At 34.5% G+C, this 20,238-nt stretch overlaps 1 protein-coding gene across 1 annotated transcript in view; it reads left to right on the top strand.

Moving 5' to 3' along the window:
* LOC144845665 (stAR-related lipid transfer protein 3-like) overlaps positions 1 to 20,238 on the top strand; it is a 160,893-nt gene that overhangs the window by 70,445 nt on the left and 70,210 nt on the right. The window contains exons 5-8 of the mRNA XM_078703097.1: positions 9,731 to 9,878; positions 10,766 to 10,885; positions 14,778 to 14,890; positions 15,088 to 15,243. Of these exons, the coding sequence (XP_078559223.1) occupies positions 9,731 to 9,878; positions 10,766 to 10,885; positions 14,778 to 14,890; positions 15,088 to 15,243 (537 nt within the window). The remainder of the gene's footprint in view (positions 1 to 9,730; positions 9,879 to 10,765; positions 10,886 to 14,777; positions 14,891 to 15,087; positions 15,244 to 20,238) is intronic.

Raw genomic sequence — 20,238 nt, forward strand, 5'->3', positions numbered from 1 at the left:
CACCATATTTTTTAGCTAGATTCAGTAGCCTATACAAGCATTTCCTTCTTAGCAGATCATGTTACCCACGAAAGTCAACATCATCTGTAAGGTTTTTTTTAGTTGAGGGTGAAGATTGATCTGTAAAACATCAAAACGAGCAAAATTTGTAATGCCATGACTATGTAAGTTCTGAACCTTTAATTCTGCTTCCGCTGATATTTCCTCCCCATTTGCCCTTAAGCAATTGTGCAGTACACATGTGCATAGCACAACCTTCTGGCAATTATAAGGGACTAGCATTATTTTAGATTGAAATATTCTGAATCTGTTAGACAGATGTCCAAATACATTCCCTACTACTCGGCGGCTCCGGCTTAATCTGTAATTGTATATTCTCTTTTCCCTCGATAATCCTCTTTGTAGGTATGGCTTCATCAGTGGTGGGTCTAGGATCTGACGAGGGGGGTGGCCATGTAAGTGGCAAACGAGGTGCATAGCACAGAGCTTTGGAGGGTTTGGGAGGGGGTGTCCCCCTCCAGAGGCTCCGAAAATTTGTGAAAAAATAGATGCTTACACACTGTTTAATAGGCTAGAGAAACTGTTTCCATCACACTTAATAACAAATATTACATAATGTAAATTTAAATTCATCCTTCCTAAATACTGTACGGATCTTTTTCGACGAACTAATAATAAACTTTGATCGAAAAACCTTCAAACAAAATGAACATTTGGTAATGCGGTACTCCGAAAATGCCTCGATAGTGCATGTGTTGTGTACCGTGTTTTGGTGGTCTGTTAACCTCAGAGATATATACCCTACAGCCGGGTGAATAACTCAATGTAATTTGGTATACAATGATTGCAGTAATCGCCATGTCTATAACACAAATCAAAAAACGCCAAATACGCCACATACTTTTTTCGGCCGTCCCGTGTACATACAAGACATTTCATGTTTATTTTATGCCTATAAAATAATAAAAGAACACCATGTTTCTCGGTTTTTTTTATCGTTTATACTGCATACCATAATATTATACAAAAAACCTTCATGCGCGAGAAAAAAGTTCCCGATATTATACCAAATATACCACGTTAACGCTTGCACACACGGAATGCAATGGAAAATGGTGTATTTTTGGAGAGAGATGACGTCAGCATTCACACGAGGAGCGAGCAAGACAACGTGACGCTCGTAGTTTTAGGAGTGCGTGTTTTTTGAAAATAACTCAGTTGTGGGTATTTTCCGAAGATTTTAAATCGCGTTTTCTTTTTAAACTCTTGAATTCATAAATAGTAATTAAACTCTTAGCTCTTTTACTATGTAGGCCTATTTACACAACTATTAATGCTAACCCCAGCTCTAGTAGGGCCTAGCTATGCCAACTCTTCTTAATTACAAGATTAAGCCACGTCTAGCGACGGTCAATCGCGGGTAGGCAGCATCTTTTTTTTTTTTTTTTTGAGAATTAAGTGGGGTGGCTAGCCACCCTATTCACCCCTCTAGATCCGCCACTGTTCATGATGTTCTTGCGTAAAGGAAAGGCGTCATCGGCCGGTATGACAAGAGGTGTGGCTATATCAAATCCTGGCAACTTGCAAGGTTCTGGGATGTTTAACATGTTGCTTTCTGATGTCAGTGCCTGCCAAAGCGTTGAATTTCGCAGCACACTACCATCACCATTGCATCCCAGGGCCGTAGCCAGGATCTGTCAAGGAAGGGTTCAGACACTGCCCCCTGAGGGGGAGAATTTTGTTAAAGGACACCCCTAGATAGCCGGAAATGGTACTCTCGCACATAACATTCATGATTCATTCGGAAAAGAAACTCTCATGCAGCATGCTACCAGTACCAATGAGCAAAACGATCGTATTTGTACTTTTTTCCTCCTCCTCACACACGTGGACTATTTAACCGCCGATTGTTTGATCATTCACTCGGTATTTTGTTTTGCGTTCAAGTTCAATGTGAACGTACGCCTAGGGGAATCCCCTCAATAAGCACACTTTGTGTGCAAAGTCAAATTCAATGCTTATTATTTCTACCTATATTTATTTACAGCAATTTGTTGAGGAAATTGAATATTAATCAACTTGTAAATAGATGGTATTGATACAGTTGAGTAGCCTACGTATCGCCTGGTAGCCCTAGAAAAAAATAATCAGATGCTATAATGTAAACTACAGTGCATGATACCATAGATATTATAGTGTAATATATTAATATTCACTATAATCCTCTATGATGATGATACACTATACTTCATAGCCACACATAAATACTGTAGGTAACCGCAGCGTTCCATTTTGTATGTACGTCGGATGGCTTTACCGTAAATCTTCTAATAGTAACCCACACTCTAATAGCAACCCTCCTTCTATAAGTCAATCTATAATAATAATCCACTACTCTAATAGTAACCCATGAGGTTAATATTAGAATCACAAAAACTATTGACAAAATTACTTTATGAAGACTGGTCGTTTATGATGCAGCCGTATTTTGAAAATAAGGAGATAATGCATGTTGATCTCGGGAGTGGGGAGGATTGAGTGTTTTTGAGTTTATAAAATAAAGTTAGAGTTCAAACAAATTTGTTTATTCGTACTGTTTTATTATTTTGCTATGATTTGCTGAACGGAATAGTAGAGGTGAGTTACTATTTTCAAGTGCCTAAATTAAGATTAGTAATAGTAGCCCAGAGTTACAATTAGATTTACGGTATACTTTATGCATGCTGACTGCCGTGATCTAAACAATATAGGTACGCGGCTGTCTGGCAGTGTCCTTTGTACGAATCATTCGTGCACCAGCTCACTGTATAAGTACGATACACTCGTCAATATCATATTACATCCAGGGATTTCAGGTGAAAATCGGCTATTCATTTGCAACTCTTGGAAATTTACAGAAACGTATCGCTCATACAGCGAAGAATGTATCGAGTTATTCATGAACGAGTTTACGAATTTTTCATTTTACGAATAACCTTTTGTACGTCTGTGTGCGGCACGTATTTGGAGGATTTTCAGAGATGAGAGTGAGGTATTGGGTATGTCGGGGATGGGGGTTCGCAGTCGGTTAAGGGGGGTTCGCTTTAAAGGGGGGGTTCACCCGAACCATAAAAACCCCCCCTGGCTACGGGCATCAATGTCAAATATTATTATTATTTTAGGGGTCATTGTGAGATAAGTTTTAGTTCTAATTTTGATCCCTAAGATTATTATTATTATTGTTTATTGAAATATTGTTTGTTATATATTGTTTGTAATGACCATCTTAAATAAATGTTTATTGAATGTATAGAAACCTATAGTTAGCATCGACCAATGCCATCATGACAATAGAGTGAGTCCTCTTGTAGTTTATAATAGTAGGATTTAGACTTGGGAGGACACTGCATAGTGATATTTTTTCCATCTATGGACCCTTCAATTTTTGGAAATAATCATTTGAAACTTTTTTCCCCTCATCTTGTGTTGATGGAGTCTGAAAAAAGATGAATATTAAAATTATATACAGAAGTATATTAATATATTTTATTTTCTTAGATGAAACCATGTATCATCTCTCCAGTTACGTTAGAGCCAAGCCAGGAAGTTGGATTAAATTTAGATACTGTTCGAATTTTCCAAATACCACTAGTTTCACCAATAACCCCTTCCATGTACAAAATAAAAAAAAGAAGACAAATCCAGATGAAGATCTTATTATCTCTGCAAGTACTGGCCGATAATAATAATACTTTGTCAATCTGTAAAATAAGATTTTAAGAAATTGAAGACACTTTTTTCCTACATTTTTTTCAATCTAATTTAAAGATATACTAGCAGTAACCCATGCTCCGCACGGTCTTTTTCTGCCTTAATATGTTGTTATATACTTTGCATGGGCAAGTATAACAACAGCGCACTTTGATAAAAGTACTTTGACAAATTATTAAAATAAAAACAAATTGTATCACGAATACAATTCGGAACTACTGTATTTACGGCCATTGGTTTATTATACGCTATTCCTTCACTTCAATATATGTAGGCTAAAAAATTAAAGCAATTGTACAGTGGATATGGAACTTTGACTTTACTTTTGACTGGAAAATAAAAGACCCTAAAGAAAAATTGTGCTGTGTAAATTAGATGATGCGCGCAAACACATAACGAAAGCATAAAAATGCCAAACTATATTATTTTGGGTGTTTTTCGTGGTGTATTAATTATTTGATACGTAGAGATAAAAAAAAAGTGGGACAAAAATATAATGAAAAACACATTGCTGCGGAAACACGAATTAAGTTTATTCATTTACATTTTATTTTTATTTCACTTTTTTATTTCAGCCTTTAACCCACCGTTATCACTAAATTTACTAATCCCTCATAAAATGAGTCATCACTGCGAATGGGCCTTGAATCGTCTATTATAACATGGGTAGAATGTTGTCAACATGACATTTATCAAAGCAGTTGGTGTTCAATTAATTTGAAAAAATGGCCTCATTAAATATTATTCAAACAAATTGGTTTTTCATTATATTATAAAAGTTATTGCGCACTACAAAATAACAAATATCATTTCTGCAAACACATTCAGCCCTTCACGATAATGGTGGATTCCAAATCATCTAAATGTTCGCGCTATGTTGAATTTTCAGTGTTATGCAAATCATAATTTGACGGGTTTCAACCAATCAGAACAAAAATTACGTAACCAGAATCTATGAATATTCATCTTTAGTGTAGTAGGAGGCAATCTTTTGTATGTACCCTTTGAGTAACGATAATGATGAATTTAAAGCATGGCCTCCCCAAAAATACGACCAAAATACGGCCTCTACGCTGTCAGCGGTTGACTAAGTAGATGTTTTAAAACATAATTTGACGGGGGTTTTTTCCTCTGATTTAGTTAAAGTATAAATCATAATATCCACTATTGAGGCAATTTTTAATCGGAATGGTAGTTCCTTAGTTATGACGATTTAAAGAAAAAAATGACCGTTTTTTTAACAAATGACGATGCAAAAGCAGCGTAAACCCCGCTGTGAATGAGTGTTAAGACCGGTTTGAAGCATTAGGGAGTTCAGGAGATCCATATGTTTTTCGTATCTTTTTTGCTAGTTTTGTAATTACATTGTGGTTTAGTTTTGATTTTAGCTTTAAACGGTGATACTTAATTAGTAGGCCTACACATGTCGCGGATTGAACTTGAACCTACTGCATTTATATCAATGGTCACGGCAATTTGCTCACTGAGCCAAATCGTGATTTACAAAATACATTCTGTTCCAAGGATAGGTGTAATTAATTAAAATTTCAACGGCGCGATCATTCGATATCGGTTGACTAAAGACTGTTTATTTAGCGGCCCGGCATGGTATTTGTAGATCCGGCGGTACACAACAGAGGAGGTTGCGTAGTTTATACAGTGACGTAACATGGTCGCTGAGACGTCAAATTACTGCTATTTTTTGCCTTTTTTTAGTGTTTATCCTTAAAATTCAGGAAAGTGACATAGCCTATCGTGTGTGGCCCCTCAATAAACATCAGTGTGCCAAATGTGAGCAAGTACCTTTCAGTGGTTTTGGAGGAGATACGTAAAATATACCTGAAAAAATATTTTTGTTGTTGAATATGCCATTTTAATGACTCATAATAGTTATTCACCTTGACCAGAAATTGGATCGCCAACAAATTCTTTTGCCTGAAGAAACTGTAATTTAAAGCTAAAAAATAGTCAAATTGTCTGTCAAACAATGGGATTTTTGTTAAATAAAAAAACAATATGAGCCTATTGCAAAATGTGAAAAAAATAAGTTGATTTTAATAATTTGCAGCCTGCTACAAATACCAGGATGCATCACACGTGGACAGATATTTTTGTTTTGCTTCTGTGATGCACCCACTTGGTGTGATATCATGAAGGGAGTTTAATGCTTGTAAAATATAAATTGTTATTTTGATGGAATGCATCAATAAAAGTAAAAATGTTTTTGCACATTATAGATGTTATGTTTCCTTGTACTTGATACCATGACTTCAACAACATACAGTATTGAGATAGTAGATATTTTAAAATGCGTTTGAAAGTTTTTTGAAAGCAATCAATTACCTTCAAGTACTCATCTTTTAGACTCACATACTTATTAACTGTTTAGAAATCCTATGTTGATAGCCCAAGCTTGTGTAAGATTAAACAAATTTAATGTAAAGTACTAAATATTATACAGTACAATAAAGGACAAGCAGCAAGTACGTCAGATTACATAGATCAAGCTAAGGTAAAGGATTGACCATACTAATATTTCATAATAAAACTCCAACTATGAATAATACAGTACTTACCACAGTGGCTAGGAACCTCAATGTTACAATTAAACGGTGATGTGCTGGTATCGCGTCAATTTTTTGTACTTCCTACTAATAGTAGGCCCCACAAGTTCCAACAAGTGGTCAAATAGCATGTAAACCATTCTTACATAATTCTCAAACCCTTTCCTGTTCTTAACTCTCTCATTAGTGTCTCGCATGCTCCCAATTCATTTCTTCTCGCAAGCCAAGGTTTAATCCACATACTTTTTTCTTTTCTTCTTTCTCTCTCTTTCTCTTTAACATAATACCAGTAGTTAGACACACATTAGCCACCTTCTTCTCCATCTTTCTACTATTTGATCAAATTTGATAGTGTAGACGTTTACAATTATGAAACACCTTTTGACCAATAAGAAAACACTAAAAGTCATACCAATCAATCAGATTTGATAATTATGTTTCATCAAAGTGCATCAAATTATTTGATGTATTTTGATATTGTTCCATCAAATTTTGTGTGATGCTTTTTGATAAAATTTGATAGTGTAGACACAAAAGCTTTAGCTTATCCTGCCTTAGAGTTCTTGGGTCATGTAACTAAGTTAGTTGGAATGATAAGCTAGAAAAATGTTATGTGACGCTAAAAGAAAAATTGATAGCAAGTCCAATATATATATTACCTTTCATATTGCGTACTGATGCTAGCAATATTGGTATTGCAGCAGTGCTATTACAAGAAAAGCATGGACAGAAGCTTCCGCTTGTATATGCAAGCAAGAAAAGTACTCATTGAAAGGGAATGTTTGGCCATTGTATGGGCCATTAGTAAATCTGTCATCATCATCACCGACCACCAACCCTTGCAAACGGCCGATTAATGCAGTGGGCCTTATGTTTGTTATTAAAGAAAAGGAAAAAAAAAAAATTGTACATATGTTCTGTAGTAATGTCGTTATGTATTGTCCTGATTATTATAAAATTGGTTATGGTTAAGAAATAAATTGAGGCACATTGTGGGCGAATCCGTAGAGTAGTTGTGGAATCCGTTTATTAGTTAACTGATGTTAAACAGTGGCCTTCTCTGTTGAGAGTACACTCCACTCCTGTAGGTATAGATAGCCTTTGCAACAGCTGTCTGTCTGTCTGGTTGTTAGTATTTTGTTGTTTTGGACGGGTGCTGAATGCCTATCGTCGATCCTCAGCATTGAATAAAGATTGTCTCCAGTTAAGGTCGCCAATGGGTACCGTCAAGCCAAGGTTGTTAGTAGAAAGATAAGCGGAGCTGTATGTGTCTAGTCTGTGATTAATTTATTAGAAAGTGAGTGGTAGATCAAAGACAGATGAATTCTGTTATACCAGCAATATCAATGTTACTGTTTGCTAAAACTAACTCAAATTCATCTTATTACATAACGAGTGCACATTACACAGAAAATCACTAGGGTTAATGTTAGACCTACTAATTGGAAGAAGAATGCTAGGCCCTCTCTCACAATTAATATTAGAATTATCTACTTTTCTTCCGATCTGGACAAGTATTTGCTTCCGCATATTCCGACCAGCACGGCGCCCTCTTTTACGCTTGAAAGCGGATACATTAGTTCTTGAGAAATTATAATTCAAACCCATAATGCACAAATTATCGGAAATAAAGAACAATTAAGAGTATAGTCTATGGATCATTAACAAAGATGAATTAGTCAAGAGTAGAAAACCACGAACAGAATACTAAACTTCGATAGAAAAGGCCTACAACAAATATTCTAGACAAACGTTGATACAAGAATGGACTAGTCTGAAGCTGGTTCTCCCCTGTATGAATAGAGACAATTACCACTAACAAATCAGGTACCTGGCCTAGCAAAAACACTTAAAGACCTCATCCCTAAGTTTTTTAGATCTAGTTTAAGGACACAAACTACATTTAATGTAAAAATAAATATTATATGGTCCTATTGAGATAACTTTTTTGTCTTTAAACGGTTAAAAATGTGAAAAATAAGTTGATTCTAGTAATTTTAGCGGCCCGCTATAAATCCCAAAATGCATTGCGAGCGGATTTATATTTTTGTTTTTCTAATGTAATTCACCCACTTTTCGATCGATTGTGAGGCCAAAACAAATCGAAGACTCCTAACTTTTCAGCAAAAATACAGGGTTTTCCCTAATTTGTATCAATGGAGTCTGGCAAAAATAGAAAGACAGTTAATGCAGCAACTATACAACGTCAGGCTAGGTATATAACTAGCGTACAATGTTCGTACGTTACCGATGTTTACCAGTTAGGCCTACAAAACTAGTCAGAAAGACCATCCATGAGAGGTCATTCGCCGCGAGCTACTTAGGTAGTGCATTGTTTCTCATTTTTTATCATAATTTACCATAAAACGTACATTTAAGACAAGGAATGACCTGGTTAAATTTTTTTTAAAATAATATATGTATTGTTTTTACAAAACATCACAAATTGTATGGAAGAAGTCTTTAAAAAAACACCAAATAATAACAGAATTACACAAAACAACAAAGCTGACTTGACTCAATACATACAAGAGTTTAGAAATATAAGACAGCATTTAAACAATTATATAAGCAAAAACCGAAATTGAGACTACTTAATCAGTGAGCTAGCCAGCTAGCAGCGCCACAACCTGATAGTTGACAGTATTTATGTAATTCATTGATATGCCTGAACCGTGTGCCGCCAATGAGGACAGAAATATTACAAACCAGCAGACAGACCAATGAAGAGAGGAATATTAGTAATACAAACCAACAAACAAACCAACCCATTGGGACATGGAAACTTCCCCGAATGATTACTCTTTTGCAAATGAGGCGAGAATCAAGTATAAAGTAAAAATTGTATTTCTGAGGCAAAACGAACCAAATACTAGCCATGACACAAATATTTGGTTGCCCTGGAACGCCGGGCTGGAGATTCTGCGAGCACTGCGTATGTAGTTGTGAAAAGATTTCTTGAGTTTCTGAGAGAAGCTTGCAGTTCTTTTCATCAGAACTACATGTGGTGTACCACAAACTTTTATCAACATTGATTTTTGCCATGCAAACATTCAATATATTAATTGCAGTAAACCAAGCACATATCTTTGCTAATTCAGTATTAATGGTAAATTGTAAAAATTAATGATTTATATGAATAAGACAATGTAGGTGAAGGAAACAACATGGAGGTTGTCACTATTCACATATGTCAAGAACAACAATGGACCGTACAGTCTCCGTGGCATTCCATTTATAGGTCCATGATTTAGCTGCATTTATTGCAGTAGGAAATCTAATTTTGGTGTAATTTTAAACATATGCTACAAATAAAACAATAACATTAAAATTTTTAGTAAATTTGTTTTTCATACATTTTTGTGTACAGTTTTGATTAGTTTTTACAAAGAAAGCTTTCTATTTATATTTTTCAGAGTAAAAGTTTAAAGCATGAATGTACACCAGATTCTGATGCCCAAGTTATGGAGTATATTATTTTTCTGAGCTGTTTTGTCTCAGCATGGATAGAAGTGTGGATTCTAGATTTGAAGGTTTTGCCAAAAGAAAGAAAATGGAAAGAAGGTATAAGTTTTTATTATACAAGCCAAAGGATGATAGTGAGTCACTTTTTGTGTCCAGGTTATTTAACTACATTTCAGTTTTCATTTTACCTTGAGTTCTTTGTGTTTAAAGTCAGTTTTTTTAGGTTGCCTTCAGTTCTTTGAGGTTACCTTAAGTTCTTTGAATTTACCATCAGTTCTTTGTCATAAATATTTTATCTTTGCAAGAAATGCAAAAAATAGGCACCATAATACATTATACCATATTTTAAATTACAATCAAGAGTGTTGGAGTAAATGAGATCAATTAAGGATGCAGATGTTTTTGTTATTCCAGTCGGTTTGTCTATTATAAGAAATAGGTGAGATGACAATATATTACCTAAATAATCAGATGTTAGATTGTGAGAATCGGATTTTAGCAAATCAATGTTAAAATCACCAAAAAAATATATGCTCTTTTTTTCATTATTAACCTTGTCAAGTAGTGTAGATAAATGTTCAGTACTGTATATGATTTAAAACATTTTTCTGGAGGTCTATATATGACTGAAAACAAAGTATTCTTTGTTTTAACTTTAACTTCAATACAAATGATGTAATGGTAGCAGCCATTTTGTCGAGGTTAGTTGTTATGATGTTATTGTTTCTTCAAAATAATCAAGTGATTTATTCAGTATAGTATTCGCAGTAATGGTATCTTCCAATTTCACAGTTCTTGATTTTAAGTTTCTTCATAGATTCATCAATTGAGTTCATTTTAGTTAAAAATAAATCAAGCTTAGTATTCATAACTGTAATTGGTCGCTCACTTTCTAGATTCAGTAGCCTATGATATTCCGTTTTAATCCATATATGTTTAAAATTGAAGAATATGTACACAATAATTATAAATTTTTATTTTTTCAGGTAATTCTCGTATTTTGCATTCTGCAACTCAAAATGAGAGAACTGCTCTTTTACATCCAGAATTAAATCAAGATAGTATTCCTGACCAACCATTCTATTCGCCAATAGATTCTCCAAGGGGTAATGATATTAGTCCAGTCAAAAATCACCCTCACCATGGCATAAGTTTTTTCAATCTAATTTAAGATCAAAAGATGAATTTTATAAAAAAAAAATACTATATGGGCCTATTGCGATAATTTGTTTCCGTGTTTAAACAGTAAAAATGTGACATATAAGTTGATTCTAATAATTTAAGCAGCCTGCTATAAATACCAGCATGCACTGCACGCAGATTTTCCATAATTTGTATTAACAGATTCTGCCAAAAACAGAAAGACAATTAATGCAGCAACTAGACAATGTCAAGCTAGGCCTAAAGACCGTCCACGAGAGGATATTCATTTGACGCGAGCTACTCTGGTAGTGAATTTGTTTAAGATAAGGAAGACCTTAATTGACCTGAATTCCCCAATTCAATCTGTTCTTAATCATTCTCATCTTGGTGGACAACTGAATTGGCCTCAGCTATCCAGCCCTAGAGCTTACCCTTCTGTGTCATTTGTCTGTAAAAAGCTAACAGGGTACATAGACTGAAATCCATAAAAATGTTTGCGTTAATACACTTCTTCTAGAAACCTTAAGTTTCAGACACTTGTATGCACGGAATCAGTAATTACATATAGTAACATTATAACGCCGTTGGAGTAAGACGTTCCACTTGCGAGCTCCCTAGCCTTTCAATATTTACTAATTATAACCATGAAGAGAGTTACACAAGCCGCGGCTGACGCTGAACCAGCTGAGGATGAATTGGACTTTTGCCAATTTGTGAGGCTAGTACTTAATAAAGTACTATCTAGTATTAAAGAATTAGTTAGTAAAGCTATTGAAAACAACTCTATAGAATACTCAATAAGAATACTAGACAGCTGAAAAAGCCAACAAGAAAACCGTAGACCTGTTAAATGCCAAAGTAAGCGCCCTTGAGAATGAAACATCAAAACTAAAGGTGAACATTAATAAAAACGAAAGATTTTCCAGACGCAACAATTTACGTATTGTTGAAATTAAATACACTTAGTCAGTGTGTTGAAATTGAACATGATTTACTAAAGAAACATTTTAACTTTAATGAACCACCACAAATTGAAAGGGCTCACTTGATAAACTATTCAATTATGCATTTAGCTCCATTTAAGTTCTCAAAATCACTGATATCCATAACATTCAAATCTCTATTTTTATGTTTAAACTTATAAAGGGCTCACTACCAAAAAACCTATTCTTGAGAATTATTTTTTACAGCTACTGACATTAACAAATATAATTTTAGAAATCCATGTAAGATGCTTGTACCACTTAGGTTAACCAAATCTAAATACTGTATAACCTTCTCAGGACCAACTCTGTGGAATGATTTAGATGATATACTTACTGATTGTAAAACCTTAACCATTTTAAAGAAATTTATAAAGAATTTTTATTTGTCAAATTATCATGAGTAAAGATGTGAATGTTCTCTGCATATATTTGTTCATACTTATATAATTTTAATGGCATTTACCTTTTTCCTTATTAAACTAATTCTAATATATTGTTTTGTGAGGGGTCTGATTGAGACAAGTTTATTACTTCTAAACCAGATCCTAACCAAAAAACGGTGGAAAATGTTATGTTAAAATGTTTGATATTTATGTTAAAATATACTATAGTACTATTTTTTGGTTGAATAAATATAACGAAACAAATATTTTCCTGTTATTGTAGGAAGAAATCCCAGACGAAGTCAAGGACTCATTTTTAATGAATAATTTTCCTACATTTTTGTTTAAACTTAAAATGATTTTCTAGTCCGAGTAGTAGTAGTTCTGCTTATTTTTGTAATTTTATGAATGGTTTTTTGATATTTCTTGTGTGGATATTTTCTGATATATTTATTGAAATGCTATATTTTATCTTTATGTGCTACTTGGTAAGAGGATTCACAGGCTCTTGTCATAGGGATTTAGTTCACTTTGTGTTACTTTGTAGTTGTTTGTTTGTTGTTGTTGTTGTTGATTGGCAATAGAGAATAAGAATAAGACATGGTTTAATATTTTTATATTAAGTAATATATATGCATTATTTTTAAAAAACGTCAACAATTTTAGGGATAGTCTCTTTGATTAAACTTAAACAGTAGGTTAAGGATATATTGTAAAGATCTAACGAGAAAATTTGACTTTTGTTCACATCATGTCGTAAATCGTTTACTGCAAATGCTTTCAACAGTATCAATTTTTTTTTATCAAGTATTAATTAAGAGTTCACATGAATATGCAACTAGAAACAACCTAAATGATGCACTTCCATTGTAACGATAAACGTACGCTCTGGGTCTGAACAACTCATTTTTTTCTCTGCGGTTTGTAATGTGACCTTGCTATTAACGTTGTACGCTATATATACGCCATGAGTCAGAACATAGCCATAGACTCTCTTCTCCCAGACATACTTTACGGTTTGAGCATGCCCAGTCCCAGTTTCCAAATACCCTTTTTTCTTTTTTAGTAAGGAGCCTTCGGTAAATTCTTTCAAATGACAAGGACGCCTTCAGACACGTTTGCTATTGTATCATGACAATCGTCGTAGAGACGCGTTTGCAGATTGTTTTGGGAGCACTGATTGGATGCGTTTATTCATGTTTGGCATGTTGCTCCGCCCCATTGTTCGACTGAGCAGCACATAGTTTGTCATTTTGTAATTGCCAGATGATTGAATTCTGAGTGAGACCCTTTGACCTTTCTGGATTTATTTTGGTTCGAAATTGTTTTCTTGACCTCGTAGATTAAAACAATATTCAGATGTCAGGAACGTGTTGGGAATGTCGTATATTTTGAATTAGATGCACTAATTGAAACAGTTGATTGTTAAACACGTTTAAATGACGGTCAAAATCAGGCCACTTTTTAAAAATTAAAAGCAAAATGTATATAAACACTTTTTCCAAACTGGATTTTTGTCTTTTGTACCATTTTTGTCTGGGTAGAGCCTATAATTTTGGTTCAACTACCATACTTAGATATGATCTTTATATAGATAGTTTCATCAAGGTGAGGGTGATTTTTGACTGGACTATATAATACAGTTTTTTTATTGTATATTTGTTTTTACTTACTTACTTACTTAAGCCTTGTTACACCTAGCAGTGCATAGGCCATCAACTACACGTCTCCATCTCACACGGTTCTGAGCAATTCCTTCCACCTCTGTCCAGTTATAGCCAGCATCCTTCACCTCCTTATCCAGTTCCCTCCTCCATGTGTTCCTTGGGCGTCCTCTTTTTCGTTTTCCTTGGGGATTCCATGTTAGGGCATGCCTAGTTATGTTTTGGTTTCCTTAGTGTGTGACCAATCCATTTCCATTTCCTTCTGCTAATTTCAAATTCCACTGGCTCTTGTCCAGTCCTAACCCATAGATCCTCATTTCTTATTTTTTCTGGCCACCATATTCTGAGAATCCTTCTCGGACATATTTGTTTTTAAATAAGTTTTTATTTTGAATAATTTGACTACTAAAAATAATACTGCAAGTTGCCCTACAGTCCTCCTGATATTTCCTTCTTTCGAATTGTTGAAAAATCTGTAATTTTGTATAAAGCATTAAGGCCTAGTTTGTTTACTAAAGGCAAAAAATGAATCTGCAATGTATGGTACTTTCCCAACACACTAAAAAAAAACAAGTGAAGCCACAGGTCCTAGCGTCCATGCTGTATCTGATCCATGAGCATGTTGTATTGTGTTTGTTGATTCAAAGTTTTGACCGGTCTAACCTGGTGAACAAATTTTCAAGCAATCATAGGAAATTCACTGAACCACCGAATCCTTTCAATCACAAATGAAAACACATAATAATGCAATTTAATGGTATCCAAATTTTTTCTTAAACATTGCTCGTTTTTATTTCCATTTTGTACAAATACATTTTTTAGGCTCTGATGAAGAAAGTGGCGGGTATGGTTCATATCGTTCAAGGATTGATGATTTTCAATCACTTCCAAATAGTCAACGAGGAAGCTCAATAAATCTAGCTTCATCTGCTGAGGTACTGTATAGTTGCACTATAATATTTCGTTTTCTCCTAGATAAATTTAATGTTGACGATACCAGTTGAAGCAAGTTCATGATTGCTATAATTTTTGCTAGCTTGGACCCATTTTATATTAAATTGATTTCTTAAAATAGAATAAAGCTTTTTTCTATTGTGTTTTTGGTTGGTTATAAGATAATTTTTTTTTTTAGGATCAGGCATACTTACAAAAAGCCAAGGAAGCCCATATCCAAATTCAAAGTATATTATCAGAAACAGAAGGATGGAAGACGGAACGAAAGAAGAACAATATTCAGGTTACGAGCAGGTATTTCAAAGGAATAACTGGAAAGGTTTATAAACTTGAGGTAAATGTAAGATTTATTTGGCGGATCAGTTTTATGGAACCTTATTTTTTTCTTTTAATTTTTCTTCTAATTTCCTCCTTGCGTTTTGTTGGAAACTGAACTGGAAAGGCAATAATTATATGATAACGGACCTTTTTTTTATGAAAGTCCACAATTCTTCAATATTATTTATATATTATTTATTAACAATATATAGTGATATTGGTTTGGTATTTGGTAGTAGGGTGTTGTTTCCGAGTGTAATGTGTTCTCTGGCGTATAATTCCACGACGGTGCTAAATGATTCCACATACAACATAAGTATATTCAACTATAACAACTTTTATTTCTTGTAACACAGTAATAATACAATACAACTTTCTATCAGACTAGATGCACATCTTTCTACCGTGATATTATTTTCTCTTCTTAATATCTATAACATTTTACTATTTATACTCAAAATGCAAATTAGGGTCTTTAGAGGAGGATAAAAGTTTCCCACCAAGATTATAGCATTATGATTGGTTTATAAATTTAACATAAAATCTGGTGTCCCACAAGGTACTATCTTAGGGCCTTTGCTTTTTAACTTATTTATATAAATTACTTCCCACTTAATCTTAATTCACAATGCTTGCTTGCTTTACGCCGATGACACTGAAACTTATTTGGGAGATTACCAGTATGGATGATTCTCACTGATTGCAAGTGGTGTGAAACTTGGGTTATGCTTATTAGTGTTAAGAAATGTAAAATTATAATTATTAGCTTAAAAAAATATTAATACAAAATTTATATTATTTTCCTTTTCCATATCATATTAATAATCATACTCTAATGTGGAATATCACAAAGATCTCGGTGTTATTATAGCTAGCAACTTTAATTGTCATATCAAGCACGTTAGTAAAAGGTACATAATAGAATGTATTGTTAGGCATGATTAAACAAAATTATTTGAAATTAAGAAATACCCACATCTTGATTTGCCTTTAGAAGTCCTTAGTTAGGCCTTTTGACAATGGTTTGATATATTTTAATAGTTAAAAGATGTATTGTCCCCTTGAAAAAATAATTCACAAAATATTTTTTGTTGATATGTCATTGTAATGTCACATAATAGTTATCCACTTTGACCAAAAATTGGATCGGAAAAATAAATTATTTACCTGGAAAAAATAGAAAGATTAAACGAGACTTACCTGTAAGTTGAAGTTTGATCACTTTTTTATGAATATGGTGAGTGAGGTGTAAACTGAGATCCCGAACCAGCGCATGCGCAGTAACCAGTCATATTTTAACTCTGGATCATGGAACCAGAGAAAACATGCATCGAACATAATTATAATATCGTACTCTGTACTACAGAATACAACTTATTTATGGGTGGGCGAGCAGGGCAGTTTACACCTCACTCACCATATTCATAAAATAGTGATCAAACGTCAACTTACAAGTAAACTTACAATCGTCAAACATGTTATTTAAATGCATCATGCTGTATTTTTATAAACTTGTAATCTTTATTAATATTTAATCATCTAACAACTTTAACACAACTTCTTGCAATACAAGTATCGTGAAGAAAAGAGAGAGGACCTACATGTTCTCAAATGTTTTACTTAACAAGTTTTCCATGCTCATTGTATGTAAAATAGATTTTTATAATAATCTCTGAAGGTCTTTTCAGAATTCCAACCTGCGGCAGCCATAATTTCATTTATCGGGACTGACATATGCCCTGCTGCTGAAGAAGCTGCTGCTCTAGTAGAGTGTGCCTTAAACAAAGCGACAACGCCGGATTCATGTAAAAACTCTTTTAACCATCGTGAAACTGTATCTTTAGAAACAGGGTTGTATGGTTTTATGTAGCTTAACAAAAGTTGGTTATTAACACCTCTTAAGGTGGCTGTACGTTTAATGTATTCCTTAGGGTAGTTACAACACATACTTTGCTATCTGGCGCAAACGTTTTAAAAATAATTCTTGAGCCTTTCTTATTATTTGGTTTTGTATGCTTTAACAAATCATTAACATAAAAAATGGCACCATCTGCTTTAGTGATCATTTTGTCTACTCTAAGTAAGTAGATGGTTTGGCAGCGTTGCTTTAAAGATAAACTCTGTATAGGGTTTAACTCCCTAATGTGATTAAATACCACTTTAATGGGTGGCTTTAGATTAAATGTTCCTTTCACAAATCTACTAATTAAATTATGTGAGCCAATAATTGGCCGTTTTCCAGGAACAAACATGACGATAGTGCACAACGTGCTGTATTTACTGCTGAGTAACTGTTTGTTGATTCAAATATCATTGTGAGGAATTCTAAAGCAAGACCTACGTCTGCTTTAAGCGGATCGACTAATTTTGTGGCTGCAAAAGCTTCCCATCTCTTTATATAGCTTCTGTATTGCTGACCGTCTCCAAGAATTCAGGATTATGTTGATGGCTGTTTCATTATTGATACTGTTTCCTTCTATTGATCTCCGGATAATCTACATGCAAAAAGATTGATTTTATTACTAAGTGGGTGAACTTTGTTCGTTCCTGGTAATATAAGAGATATAACCTTGTAGTTTTACAGGTTTCCCAACCATAATCGATAATAACTTAGGGTACCAGTGCTTGCGTCGGCCAATCAGGAACTACCATTATTCCAGTAGCCTTATCATTTGAAATCTTTTGAATACATTTACCGATTAAGCAGAATGGCAGAAAAGCATAACAGTTAATTCCTGCCCAGTTTAAGTTAAATGTGTCTACATTTGACGCATCTGGGTCAGGTTTACATGACACATATCTAGAAAGCTGTGCATTATTTCTAGATGCAAATAAATCCACCTCTAGTGGTCCAAACTCTTTTTTCTTCAATTTTTTGAAACAAATCTTTATTTAGCATCCATTCCTTCTCATCATCAAAGTGACGTGATTTATTATCCGCAATTAAATTATCTTTCCCCGGAAGATGGATTGCAGAAAGCCATATGTTATGGTCTGTGCACCATTGCCATATCATTTTTGCTAGATGGTTGCAAGTGTTAGATTTTGCTCCTCCAATATTATTGATATAGGCTATTGCCGCAGTGTTATCTATTTTTAATTGGACGTGTATATTAGATACCGGTACATCTTTTATGAGTGACTTAAGTCCGAGAAAAGCTGCCAGTAACTCCAAATAATTAATGTTAAGTGAACCATTTACAAATGCATTTTGTAAATCATTCTGGCACCATCTCCCACCAATGTGATTAGTGCCATCAGTTGCTCCCCACCCTAATCCCGAAGCATCAGTTTCAAATGCAAGGTTTGGGTCGCCATGAGATATATGTTTATACACATAATATATATTGTGCTGCCACCAGGTAATGTCGGCCCTGCCATTCTCATTAATGGTTTCATTGTTCTGTCATAGTGGCCTTTATTGTGTCTCAGGGACATAATTTTATCTTTTTTTAGGGCCCTGTAATGTAATTTGCCATATTCCACAGCTGGGAGTGCAGCTACCAGTTTTCCTAGCAGGCTTGCAACCTGTCTAATAGTAGTCTGGACAGAGGTAATTATTTCATGACACTCATTAAATATCTCCTCTTTCTTTAATTGAGGGAGAGTAACAGTCATTGTGACTGAGTTAATTTCAAACCCTAAAAAGGTTATTGTTTGAGTGGGCTGTAATACGTTTTTTTTATAATTTATAATGAACCCCAATGATGTCCAAATTTCACAAACTTCTCTGGCTGTGTGTTTTGCTTTGTCTCGACACTTATTAATAGCAAGTATATCGTCAATATAAATTAGGACAATACTATGGTCTCTACTTCTTAAATATGCTAGTGGAGGCTTTAGTAGTTTCGTAAACAGTCTTGGCCCTGTGCTTAGGCCATTAGGTAATGCCCCAAATGCATAAAGATTCCCTTTCCAGACTCTTTAAGTACTTTACGTCTGAATATGCTATGGGAACTGTATAATAAGCATCTTTGATGTCAACTGAGGTCATGTCTACCCCTTGGTCTATAAGTGTGAGTGCATTTGAAAATGTTTCCATCTTAAAATGTTAGTAGGCAACATACTCATTTAACTTTGAGAGATCAAGGATAGTTCGAAAACCTCCATCCTTTTTTGGCCTTACAAATAAATTTGGACTTTTTTACTCCTTTATCCAATAAGACCTGTTCATCAATCGCAGCCATTTCTATAACACTCAGGTTTATAAATGGATGAGGAATTCTCCCTCTTAAATATTGTGGAATTTGTTTACAAAATTCTATTTTATAGCCAGTGATGGCATTTAAAATATATAGATCGGAAGTGAGCTTTTTCCAAGCAGGTAAGTATGACCTCAGTCGACCTCCCACTATTTCATTATGAATAGTTGGTATATATCATACCTCTTCTGCTGCTTGTAATGTTGATTTCGATCCCCCTTTTAGTTTAGGAGTCCGGACGTTGCCTTCCTCTCTTCATCAAGCCGCTTTACAGATTTTCCTAAATTTCTGAACAGAAATTTTGTTGGTTTTTAGTCGGCTTACAGAGATGTCTATAATCCTTGTTAATCTCCGGTTTTAGGACTTCTTTTCTTCTGGGACTACAATAACTCGTAATTTGCATTTGCCAATAAGGCAAGTGCATCTTGAGGTTATGCTCATTACCCAATGCATGGGCTAGAGCTGTGATGCCTTTTATGAGAGGCTTCTGTATCTGTTGAAGCTTCAGATCTAAAGACCTTGATTTTCTGGATATCCCGACCCTGTGGGACTGGATATCCGGAAAATCAAGGTCTTTAGGCACTTTAGGCACTATTAGTGCTTTTGCATTATCTGGAACCAGATATGCTTTAGAAAGCTCCAGTTGTATATTCTCATCCATTGGAAAATGGAGCAAGTAAGTTATACTGTCTGACAATTCCTTGGTAATCTCAGGTCCTGTTTCCTCTGCAGACGCAAATCGTGCAGCAAAACCTGGAGGTGGGGCCATAGACTTAGCCAAGGCCGAACCATCGTCAAGAACAGTATTA

The sequence above is a fragment of the Antedon bifida genome, chromosome 1 (assembly GCF_963402885.1).
Source record: "Antedon bifida chromosome 1, ecAntBifi1.1, whole genome shotgun sequence".
Taxonomy (NCBI): domain Eukaryota; kingdom Metazoa; phylum Echinodermata; class Crinoidea; order Comatulida; family Antedonidae; genus Antedon; species Antedon bifida.